This window comes from Artemia sp. Qi Xiang Cuo, chromosome 20 (genome assembly GCF_049724085.1).
Source record: "Artemia sp. Qi Xiang Cuo chromosome 20, ASM4972408v1, whole genome shotgun sequence".
In the NCBI taxonomy this organism is placed as follows: domain Eukaryota; kingdom Metazoa; phylum Arthropoda; class Branchiopoda; order Anostraca; family Artemiidae; genus Artemia; species Artemia sp. Qi Xiang Cuo.
The window spans coordinates 48147042-48160108 of record NC_142813.1 but is presented as its reverse complement, the minus strand read 5'-3'; the positions used below and the strand labels follow the sequence as shown (position 1 = coordinate 48160108).

The following is a 13067-nucleotide window of genomic DNA, read 5'->3' as shown; positions in this document are numbered from 1 at the left end:
CAACATATTGGTAATGTTGGAATTTTCACCGACGAAAAGATTTGTCAAATTTAATTAATTGCTTCCGCTTATTTATCTTCACCATTTGTGTTGCAACTCTGACGAAAATGTGGCTCCACCTAAACCTCATAATTTTGAAAGAACCAGAATATAAATAATAGAAAATTGAATTTTCAGGTATGAATATTCGTAAGATGAGTCCAAGGGGCAAATATCTTTTTCATTTTGATTCCCTTGGTACTTTAGCACGTTGGCAGAAAAAGCCACCAATTTCGGGAGCTTTTGTGTCAAATATTTGGAAAATAAGCTATATATTTTTATATATATTCAATTTTATATATATTATATATTTTATATATAATTTTATATATATTATTTATGTATTATATATATTTATATATTTTATATATATTCAATATATTTTTCTTTTACTTTGCGATTGCTAAATTTTTTAACAAATTTGAAAAATTGCTAAATTTGAATTTTAATTGAGTTGCTGCGGTAGAAATATTTCTATCTACTTGCTATATTAACTGCCCAAGCTTACCATATTCTCCGTCTTCTGTTGTAACTTAACCTTAGTACAAAAAAATGACATTTTACTATGACATATCGCTCAAAACATTTTACTATATACTTCAAAAAAAATTTGTGCTTCAAGATGTACTTTAAAAAGAAAATGGCGAACTCTACTGAGCTTCCTATTCAAAATTTCTCAAGAAAATGTAATTGAAAATATGCCTTCAAAAAAATTACTAAAAAATCTAAGGTTTTCAAGTAAACAGGAAATACTGATTTCTTCTTTTCAGCTTCTAATTTATTCTTTCAAAAAAAATATATATAGTTCAGAATATAATTTTCAAAAAAATATATACTATAAGAAAAACTGATCTTTCTAAGCAAATGGAAAGAATCAATTCTTTTTTAACAAAGGAAGACGGCGGAGGTCTTTGCCGAAATATCTGCTTTATTTTTGCACAATTAAAACAAAAAAAGTTTTTCTGAGGGAAGTAAAGAGCGAAGATGAAACTTAAAACGAAAAAAAATCATTACTTCACAGCGTATCTAACATATATCAATAAAACAAGTGCAAATAAATCAACTGGTGATATTTGCCTGTGTTTGTAGGATTATAGAAAACTAGCGCTTTACTGAAAGCACAAAAGAATATAGGAGTTTTGGCACAGTAAAAGCAAACCATTTTTTTTCGTTTAATTTTGCATCATTTCTGTACAATGGCTGTTCTCCTCGTTTGTTTTGTCTGTCTTTTTTATTTTATTTTGTTTTCGTTCTTCGTTTTTTCTTATGTCAGGCAAGGGCGGATCCAGGATTTTTTTTCGGGTTTTTTTTTTACTAATTTTTGACTTTTTCGGGGGGGGGAGGGTTACTAATTTTTTACTCACTTTTAGACTAATTTTACTGATTTTTACCTAGGTTTTACTAATTTTCGACTTATTTTTGACTCGGTCAAAAATTCCGGGGGGGGGGGTTCAAACCGGTAAACCCCCCCCCCCCCTGAATACGGCCTTGATGTCAGGTATAGTCAGAACCCTCTGTTGTCTCAGAACCCTCTTACTTAATTTTAGTTTCCCTTTATATATTTTCTAGTTCTCAACAATTCTATATGTTAATACGTCGGCAGGAAATATCTTTTGTTTGAACCTGCATTGAATTGTTGCTCCGTCTTAGTCTCCCCCGTTTGAGATCAAAGGGGCTGAAAATTTCTAGTTCCCAAGACAACTTTGATTGACCTGAAAATTAGGTTCTCTCCTGTTCCCCCTCTCTTCTCTCAAGTTTCTATTGATGTTTAAATTATTTTCTAGTTTAATGCGTGATCCAAGCCTTGGGAAGACTTATATTCTGTAAATAAGAATATGTCTACTTGGGAAACAACTCTACTTGGATACGTTTTATTAGCTTTTATTAGAGTATTTTATTAGAAAATTGTTTTTTTTACATTTTATATATTGATTATAATTTATATTGGAAAAGTAGGAAATATATTTTATTGGAAAAGTGACTCAACTTGGAAATATTTATTAGCTTAGAAAACACGTCCTGTTGGTTAGAACTTTGGAACTAGCTTTAAATGTGTTTAACAATGTTTGGGCAACTCGAATATGGGATCTTTTATCTCCCTAAATAGCCAATGCATGTGGGTTCTCACAGGGGAAAGTAGAAAAGGTGCACATCTCACGCCAACTACTTCGAAGATTAAATATGCAAGGAATTAAAAAAAAAAACGCTGCAACTGTCGGGAAAAAATATACAATTTCTAACAAAACACTTTAACCCCCCCCCCCCTGAAAAGTTGTAGGCCCCCATGGGATAATTTCTTTGGTTGCTTATGCCTGTGGGCATAGTAACATAAATAGGAAAATGCTGAATTACCAAGGACATCAAAATGGTAACATTTTTAGCCTTCTAGATCCATTGTAGGTATGTTCGTACCTGAAAACCGTGATTCCCTCAGATTTGTCTTTTTTTTCCAAAGCCTAAAATTTTAGGGCAGTATTGCATTTTCCTCAGTGTTGCCACAATTAACTGAGAAAATAAATAGACCAGTCAGCTGTTTGACAACGCTTTTATCCGTAAAAACTCAAAAACCTACGATGTATTGATTCTTAAATACAACCATTACCTAGAAGGAAAGTTATACCTTCTTAAGGTGATACCCCTTTTTAGCTAATTTTTGAATCCTTTTAGCTGATTTTTTGCTGATTTTTGACCCACGTTTCTTATTTTGTAATTTGGTATCGACTACTAACAAAAAAAATTCATTAAAAATTGGATTATCGATTTTTTTTTCTTTTTTTTAAACATCTATAGTCACGCAAGTTTCCACTTAACCAAGTCAAGCAACCAGATTTTAATTTCGCTGTTCTTGTTACTTCAAAATGCTGAAGCCATAACTTGCGGAGGAAACATATTGCCAAAAAAAAAATAGAGTAATGAAATCTTGTCGAAAGAAATAATTGTCAGCTTTTGACAAACATCTTTATTGGAAATGTGGAAATATCGCCCTATGCCATAGAACAGTGTTGACTAAAGGTCTTCTGTTTTGTTTTCCTAGTTTTAGAAATCGTGAAATAAGGTATCCATGAAATAGAAGACTATAGAAAATAAGTATAGAGATTATATATAGAGAGATTATAAACTATAGGGATTATAGAAATTATAGAAAATAATGTAACAGAGGACTACAAAGATTATAGGAAATAATGTATTTCCTAGGTTATAGGAAACAATGTATTTAAATAATGTAACAAACGGATTTCAGCAATTCTGTATGAAATCTTCCTTTTTTTGTACGTTTATTTTAGAACAGATTGAAAATAATCTAAAAGCCAGCTCCCTCCTAAATTTTGAACAATAAATTTTTCGCATCTTCAGTTAAGCAAAAAAATCAAAAGATCTAGCAAAAAATCTTGCCCCTGCGAAACCTCTCCCGCTCTCTTCAAAACTAAACGAGAAAGTCTCTTCCCCCTTGATTTAGAAAAAAAAACTATCTGTATCTTCATTGAAACAGCGGAAGAAATTCTTCTCCTGTGAGACTTCTTTTTTCGTATCTTAACTATAAAAAGGTTAAAACAACAGGCACTAGTTGAACGCTCACCCTCCCCCTCCCCTCTGCCTTAAACTACGGGTACTAGTTAGCTAGTTGAACAAATACTATATGAGAGCTCGTCTCTTTCCTCCCCCGTTCTCCTCATCCCTCCTCCTCCCTCTTTAACAAATACTGGCAGTAGTTAGTTAGTAGAACTAAACGTTTTTCAATTTGGTTCAACATTCTCTTCAACAGTTCCTGAAAGTTTAACCGTAATAAACAAATAAATAGAACAACGGGGAAATTTTTATACAAGACAGTGGAACGCAACTTTAAATGAATATTTCGACCCTATATCCAAGGGCCGTCCTCAGCAAAACAGACGAAAAGAATAAACCAGGACTCCTGGTTGAACTTCCTTGAAGTAATGATATTAGGGCTGTTTTAAATTTTTTTTTTTTTTACACTTTTCAGTTTTAATGATTTAATGTTAGTGTAAGTTTCTTTTATATTGTTTTTATTCTCTTCGTTTGTTTTGCTGAGGACGGCCCTTGGATATAGGGTTGAAATATTCATTTAAAGTTGCGTTCCACTGTCTTTTATAAAAAATTTCCCTGTTGTTCTACTTATTTGTTTATGATGGAAAGGCAGTGTGGTCTTCGTCGCTATTTTAACCGTAATACCTTTGTCTTCAGATGTACTAGTAGTAGTGGTCGGAGTATTGGTTGTAGTAGTCGTAGTAGCAGTAGTAGATGTAGCAGTTATAATAGTATTTGTAGTAGTAGTTAGTTAGAATTGTATGAAAGTTCTTATCTCCTGAATATTCCAAATTTAATTTTGCTCTCTTAATCTGCTTTTAACAAGACTTATTTGACCTTTTTAGGCCAACGATGGTAAGCTTCAGATTCTGCAGCTACTTGGAATGCTGCGAGGGATTGCAGCTGGGATGCAGTACTTATCACAAATGAGCTATGTTCACAGAGATTTAGCTGCAAGAAATGTATTAGTAGATGCTCAGTTAACCTGCTAAATTGCAGATTTTGGGTTAAGCCGAGAAATAGAAAGTACCACCGAGGGGGCTTATACAACCAGAGTAAGACTTTCTGTTCTCTTTTTTATGCTTTGTGCTCTTTTTTATGCTTTTTTATTTCTGTTCTGTTTTTATAAAAAAAAACTTATGTATATAACTAATATAGATGTGTTAATGATATGTGTAGTACATACAGTGCCGTATCCGGGGAGGGGGTACCCGTTTTGAGCTCCCTCCCCCCTCGAAAGTTTTGCCTGACTCGTACAAAAGTAACAAAAATAACCTACATGTAAACAAATTTTTTTGTGTTTTGTATTTTTTTAACTCCCTCCCCCCCAAACAAAAATCCTACGTATACATAAAGTAATAATACGCCTACAAATCACATAATTATACATATAAATAATGTATATGTCACAATAATATAGATAGAATTTAATACCAATACTATTGATATATACTATCAGGGCCGTATCCAGGATTTTTTTTTGCGGTTATTTTACGCAAGGATTTTTTTTTTGCCGGGAGGGGGGGTATACACAAAAAACTCAAAGAACGCATAAAAAAATCGTTTATATCCATTTTTGTTACGTATTTACGAATCAGACAGACATTTTCAGGGTGGGGGGAGGGCAAACCCCCTCCCCCTTGATACGGCCTGGATATAGTAATTATATATATTTATATAGATATATAACCGATTTTTACCAATTAAGGTGAGAAGAGCAAATGATAAAAAATTAATTATTTTTGTGACCGTCTGCAAAAAAAGTTAATATTTGGAGAATTTGAATTTTAAACGCAGTTACGCCGTAAAGTTTGTATTTATAACTTGAGATTAAATATTGCACAGGCGCTTACGCACAACAATTTTTAATAAAAGTTAAAATAATTTAATTTAAAAAATTCACATGAGACCCAATTATAAAAAAAAAGTTTTGGTGGATTGTTTCTATAAACAAAATCTAATTCAACAACAATTAGGGTTTTTAGAGCTGCCCGCCCCCCGAGACCCCAACCTTGTTTAAGCCGGTGTTAAGCTTTCCCTTTCTTTTACTTTTATAGTGCAGTTTTTATATATTTAAAAGCAAAACATGAAAAAAAAGCTGTGTATTAATATGTAGTTTTCAGAAGCCAGACTGACTAAGTCCAATGTTCATACCTGTTAACATTTTTGTATTGTGGCATTTATTTAGCTGTTAATTTTATAATATGATAAAGATATTCCCTAAACAGAAACTTTTAAATAAACTTTGTCTTAAAAAGTAGCTCAACATTTTTCTCAAAATGTTAAATAAAATCACATAACAATATGTTTATGTTTTATTTTTTTATTTGGTATTACATATTTATATTTACAAACAATTTATATTAATATAATTATATCAACGAATAATTATTACCAGTTTAAAGTTATGATTAAGGTTAATAGTTGAGTAGTTTTATTTTTTCTGTAAATTAATGTTAAATAAAATCACATAACAATCTGTTTATGTTTTATTTTTTTATATTTGGCATTTCATATTTATATTTACAAACTATTTATATTAATATAGTTATATCAAAGAATAATTATTACCAGTTTAAAAACTTTTCTTTATAGAAGCTAGTTTAATGACATTTTTGGTTATAAAATGAAATTAAGAATATTCCAATCAGTTATTACTAGAAACTGTTCAAAAATTTGTTGTCATTTTTTTTAAGACCAAATTTTTAAGACATAGAAGAGAAATACTTAAGAATTCATTAACGCTATTGGAACTTTATTCAATTTGACAAACTAATTTAACTAACCTGCATAATTAATTATTAAATATTTAAAGGATAATTAATTAAGGTTAATTAAATCAATTAAAATTAATAAATAAATTAAAGCATCATTAAATTTGTCATATCAATACAAAAAGTGAAAATAAGAAACGGAATTTCTAACCCGTTTTGAATGAAACCCTATTTCCTTCTCACTACCTATCTGTTAATAATTTTGTCTTAGGAAGAAATTTTTTTATTAGATTTATCGATAATATTAATATCAATATCAATTTATCAATAATATCAATAATTCAAATAATTAGAAGTTAAATTGGATTAAAGTAAGTTTAGTATTTAAGATTATTTTTATTGTTTTATAGTTAAATAGGTGAGGTAATTGTGCTTCCGGGGAGTGAGGGAGGAACCCGATAGTTAAGGTAATAATACCTTAATGTGGGGGAGGCGTGAGGCTGTCTTGGGGAGTGAAGTGGGAGCAGTTCTGCGTGATAGTGATAAATCATTATGTTTATGGGTCTCAACGTCGATTGTGTGACATAGCAGTGTCTCATTTTATTTTATTTCGTTTTCTTTTTAAAATAAACCACAATTGAACAGAGACAAACTAATATAACTACCCTGCATAATTAATTATTAAATATTTAGATGATAATTAATTAAGTTTGATTGCATTAATTAAAATTAATAAATAAATTAAAGCGTCTTTAGATTTGTGAAATCAATAAAGAAAATGAAAAAAAATGGAATCTCTAACCACTCTGGAATGAAACCCTATTTACGTTTTTCTTCGCTTCCATCTGTTAATAATTTCGGGAAGAAAAAATTTCATTTGATTTATCAATTGTAGTAGTGGAATGACCAAGGAAGATGTAATTCCAAACCAGCTTCTTCTTTCGAGATATTTCACTAAATTACTGACTATAACACTGTCCCTAGAGTCTTAATCTTTCAGGCTTGGTAACAGAGGTTTCTGACAGCTTTGAAATTAGTTTATGATTCGCATGGGACGCACCGGGAAACGCAGAGGAAATTCGTGGGTTACATTTAATGCTTTTCTTCTTGGATTTTATATGCTAGAATTTTGTTGTTTTTCTCTGTGATTGTTCCCTGGGGGACTCCAGAGTACGTCTTTCTTAAAAATCTAAGAACATCTAGTTAAAGGCGTCAGTGCTGTGAAACCCAAAGAGTCACCCACTCTCCATAACCTGGTGTAGATCTGGAAGCGCCACTTTTTCTACCAGGCACGGCAAACATCAGCCACTTCGTGCCTCTCCCTGACCATATGGCAAACTTCGTACCCGCGTTTTGACACTTCAGTCACACTTGGCAGCCATTGGATGTACACGTATTTGAAAGTGGGCAACCACTCGGTTTACTATTACCTTCATACTGACAGGGGCGGATCCAAGATTTTTTTAGGGGGGGGCGCAAAATAGGTTGATCCAATAAACTAGCGTTAGCAGCAAGTTTAATTTACGCAAACTTGCGTTAATTAAGTAAATTACACTACTTTAGACGGCGTGCAGGGGGAGCGCGCTTCCCCTCACCCTCCCCCTGGATCCGCCACTGTATAGATTCAAATAGTTCAATGATTACAAAATCAAAATAAATGAGTCAAAAAAGAAATGCTCAAAAAGAAGTTTTTTTCCATCCCAGATGTTTCCAGTAATGACGAAAAAAAAATCAGGGGGAAAGCCCCTTAAATGGTATAGTTTTAGATTTTGCGTTTCTTGATCTACTGACAACTTCTATTGAATGATAAAGGTTTGTAGACGTCACATATTAAAAGTATCTTATTTGACACCATTGTTTTGCGAAGAGACTCGTGCGCAGATTTTTTTTTTTTTTCGTGGTAAAAAATCCTTTTTTACTTTTTTTTTTCACATATTCACATCTTCACATCTGACCTATGATTCATATAGGTAAGACTTTAGCGGGGGGGGGGGGTTCAGATAGAAAATGGTAAGCTTTTTTTTACTGAAGTCACATTTATTTATTTTTATGGGTCCTTAAAGGAGGAAGAAGATATACGAATCATTTAAGCAATAAATCAGAGAAAAACAAGTAAAAAAGGATGTGTACGAGCGTACAAATCTGTTAATACATGTCACAAAAATCGTAAATCAACTAACTTTGAGGCACATAAGAAAAATAAAGAAACTTGGTAAAACACAAACTGTTCCATAAGATAATATAAAAATCACATACACAGGAATAGAATTGATGAGGCTAGTAAGAAATTTGCAAAGAGTATAGAAGAATTATAATATTCTATAATTAGAATTTTAGAATTAGAATTATAAAATAAAACTCAAAATAGTAAAAAATGGCAATAGTAAAAAAGCAAGTTTTATTAATAGTTTGAATTCCCAGAAAGTCATTAAAAGCTGACAAAGAGCTCGAAATTCACCCCCCCCCCTCCCCATAATGGTTGAACCTATATGCTAAGAAGGAGATCAATTATCGAGTAAAAGAAGATGCGTTTATTTTAGCCTATATTATATTCTTTCTTACAAGGATTAGCTGAAAAATTTATGTTCGTCGAACCAGAAAATTTCCCATAACTACTTCTGTAACAGAGCTTCTTCCATTCCAGTTGCGTTGCAATGGATACTAAAAATTTCGATTAATTCGATTTGGAATTCCTTTCGATTTTCATTGATGCATATACGAGTAGCTTAAAAGGTATATGAAAGACGAACGATCAAATTGTTTTCTAAACTTCAATTCTTTTTAAGCCTGTGCCATAATGGGTGTAAGAAATTCTTTTGTTATTGTTTGAAGGGAGGGGGACTCATGAATATAAAGTAGGATCATTTTGAATCACCCCTCCGAAAGAAAACTGGTAACAATTATAGGAGGGTTGAAGCAAAGAGTGAATTGATCGACATCCAATTTAAAATCATGCGTTTTTGTGCGTTTCGCTCTTTCCAACACGATGCCAACTGTTCTTCCTTTGAATTTTATAAAATATAAAAAAAATCAATAAATGTATATATATATATATATATATATATATATATATATATATATATACAAGGCCGTATCCAGGGGGGGTTACCCGGTTTGAACCCCCCCCCCCCCGAAATTTTTGACACACTCGAAAATAAGTCGAAAATTAGTAAAACCTAGGTAAAAATCAGCAAAATTAGTCGAAAACTGAGTCAAAAATTAGTTACCCCCCCCCCCCCCAAAATGTAAAAAATTAGTAAAACCCCCCTGAACAAAAATCCTGGATACGGCCCTGATATATATATATATATATATATATATATATATATATATATATATATATATATATATATATATATATATATATATATATATATATATATATATATATATATATATATATATATATATATATATAATATATATATATATATATATATATTATTGTACTTTTGTATTATAAACCACTCATTCAAGTTTACGCTGTGTAATATTCGAGAACAAACCGGTTTCTTCGTTTGTTTCTTTCAGCTTATCGTGGGAAAAGTGACAGTATAGATGGGACATACACAATTTAACCAATATGTTTGTAAACTAGAGGGGGGGGGGTTTGGTGTTTGGACAGCGTGGAGGCTGAAGACCATTTGTACTTTATAATATGCAGAATAATTCAAGCTCACACATTTTGCATCCAAACCCACTATATTTTACCTTCACCCCCCCCCCCCCCCTAATGTGCAAATATGTAGCCCAAATTTGTTTCTATATTATTATATTTTCATCATATTTTGTGATATTTCATTAGAATTGAGCGTCAAAGCATCCTTGCTTTGAAAGTGTGAGCAAAATGAATGAGCTTTTAGAGGTTTTTCGGATTCAGAGTGCTGGAATAGGCTTGAAAATTAATTTAAGACTAAGTCACTAAGGCTAGGAATAAGTGAAGATGAAAAGGTGACGTTGGGTGATGAAAAGATTGATCAAGTGGGCAGCTTCACTTACCTTGGTAGTATTATTACTAAAGATTGTGGGAGCAGTGAAGATGTTAAAAGTAGAATAGTCTAGGCTCAGGGTGTTTTTTTCAAAGTGAAAAAAAAGGGGATGAGTAGGAAAAGTCTGTAAACCAAGGTAGAATAATGGAAGCTACAGTGATGACAGTGGTCAAATATGGCTCTGAAGCATGGGCGCTCCGAAAAGCAGATGAAGATTTGCTAGATGTTTTCCAAAGAGATTGCTTACGGATTGTTTTGGGTACCCGGCTGACTGACCGTATTTCAAACCATAGGCTGTACGAAAAATGTGATTCAAATCCGCTCTCTAGGGCTATAATGAAAGAAAGGTTGAGGTGGCTAGGGCATATTGTGCGGATGAAGGATGACAGATTGCCGAAGATTGTCCTTTTCGGCCAACCGTCTAGGGCTAAACGAAAAGCAGGTTGTCCTCGTCTTGGGTGAGAGGACGTCATAAAGAAAGGTTTAAAGGGAATGGGAACTTCCTGGGAGGGTGTAAAAAGGAGGTTTTAAATAGATTGGTATGGAGGAGGAGCGTGCGTAGCTGTGTTGGCTTCAGGTGACTTGGTGCTGCGGTGAGTTGTTAGTAGTAGTAGTAGTAGTTTTGAGTGTCAAAGAAACAGGTCCTAATTAAATGAAACACTTGAGTGGGTGTCGTATAATACACAAGTACCATAAGTGTAAATTTCCATTTACAATTTATCAAAATGTATTAAATGTCTTCATTGTATTACATTTTCATAGGTGTTTAAAATATCGAAAATAACTGGATTCTGATTGTTTGAAGTAGTTAAATGAAAAGTTCTACCAACACAAGGTTTGTCCTGAAATTAATAGGACTGAATCAATTTAAAAACATCTATTGAGCCAATCATTACGATTATTTACAAAATTTCAAAATAGGCTCCTTCTGCATCAAGGCAGTGCTGCCAGCGCAATTTCCAAGCATTGAAGTTGTCACCGTATGCATTCTCTGGAACAGCCTTGAGAGCCGCGGTGCATGCTGCTCGGATCTCCTCTGTTGCCTCAAAATGCTTGAATTTCATTGGCCTCTTCCGGCGAGGAAACAAAAAAACGGCTGGGGGGCTACATATGGGCTGTAGGGTGGCTTCGGAAGTATTGGGATGCTGGCCTTGGTGAGGTAGCTGTTCATCAGAAAAGCGGTGTGAGCTGGGGCATTGTCTTGGTGCAACTTCCAGTCGGCTGCAATGTCTTGTTAGACCCAACTAACCCTTTGTTTGAGTCTCTTGAGTACTTCCACACAAAACTTGGTGGACCTTATATTTTTCAAGATCAGGAAAATCAATTAGTGTCTATTCTTAGATATTGAAGACACTTTTTTTTCTATTTTTCTTGAAAAAAATACCCCCGCCCCCAAAATATCTTTTTCTTGTATTTTTATTCAAAAGTTAGAAAAAACAATTCAACTGCCCCACCTCAACGGTATTTTTTAAGCTAAAGTTTTTTGTATCAACATAAAAAAATCCCCCCCCCCTTCCGTCATTCATTTTTACAGATTTGAAGCTCAGGTATAGAGACGTTTCGTATTAATCCTCAAAATTAGAGACGGTGGTCCTATTTTAATGTTCAAAAGATTCAAAAGTCCAAGTTCATTCCAAAATTCACATAAATGCGAAAATGTTTTGCACTTTTTTTTCCGCTAGCTGACCATTTTTCAAAAATAAAATTTTATCTTACCAGCCATGTTGAACAGAGGACCAGATAATTTAAAATCCTTTAAGGGACATGAAATGTAGAAAAGGGGAAGAAAATAACACAATGTCAGAATATGTCACAATGTCAGAAGAAAATGTCAGAATAACACAATTTTTTATGACACACAATACAACGAAAAACTAAAGGAATAACAAGAAAGGGAGGTTATCAGTTGTTTCCCACCTTTCCTTAAGAAAGGCCTCTCCCAGGGACGTACGCAGGGGGGGCCTCCGGCCCCGGCTCCCCTCGAAATCTCACAATTTTTTTCATTTTCCCATAATTTTCTGATTTTTCTCACAAAATAATGGATTTGAAGGATTCCCCCCCCCTCCCCGAAACAAATTCCAGCGTACGTGCCTAGCCTGTCCTGTTTCAGTTTTCGGTTTTAAGGTTTATCTTTTTATATTGCCCTCTGTGCTTTAATCTACAATTTTTGTTCTTCTTGCACTGAGGATGGTTCAATAGAGGTCTAGAATTAAACGGAAAGTAGGTCATCCTCGGTTGGGGTGGGAGGATGTCGCAAAGAAGGATTTAAGGGAAATGGGAACTTACTGGGAGGGTGTAAAGAGAGAAGCCTGGAATAGGCTGGTATGGAGAAGGAGCGTACGTAGCTGTGTTGGCCTCAAGCGGCTTAGTTCTGCGGTGAATTGTTAGCAGTAGTAGTAGTAGTAAATTTTGGTTTACCTCACTTTTCTTCATTGTCTAACATTTTCTCGTTTGTCAAGCATAGCGTGATCTCGTTTTATCTGGTGATCTAGTGATCTAGTGATCTCGTGATCTGGTTTTAGTGTGATCTCGAGTATTATTTGTGTCGCATAACCAACAATGAGGGTTCTTATTCCAACTTATTCTTTTTCCTACTAGTATAATGCCCATACGCACTTTTATATAAACTTTTGAAAACGTATATATTTCTTTCAGTGGAAGTGGGGAGGAAGGGTAATACTCTCTAAATTATAATTCACAATTCTAAAAATTCATTTATACGAAACACCTTTATTTGAATGTATTAATACATGAAAGGCGTAAAACCAAATGAGAAGCC

General features: G+C 33.4%; 1 protein-coding gene across 1 annotated transcript in view; it reads left to right on the top strand.

Annotated features, from left to right (window-relative positions):
- Positions 1–13067, top strand: part of LOC148940303 (ephrin type-A receptor 4-A-like) — a 182052-nt gene that overhangs the window by 147120 nt on the left and 21865 nt on the right. Inside the window, 1 exon segment of the mRNA XM_089106127.1 lies at positions 4431–4640. Within this exon segment, the coding sequence (XP_088962253.1) occupies positions 4431–4640 (210 nt within the window).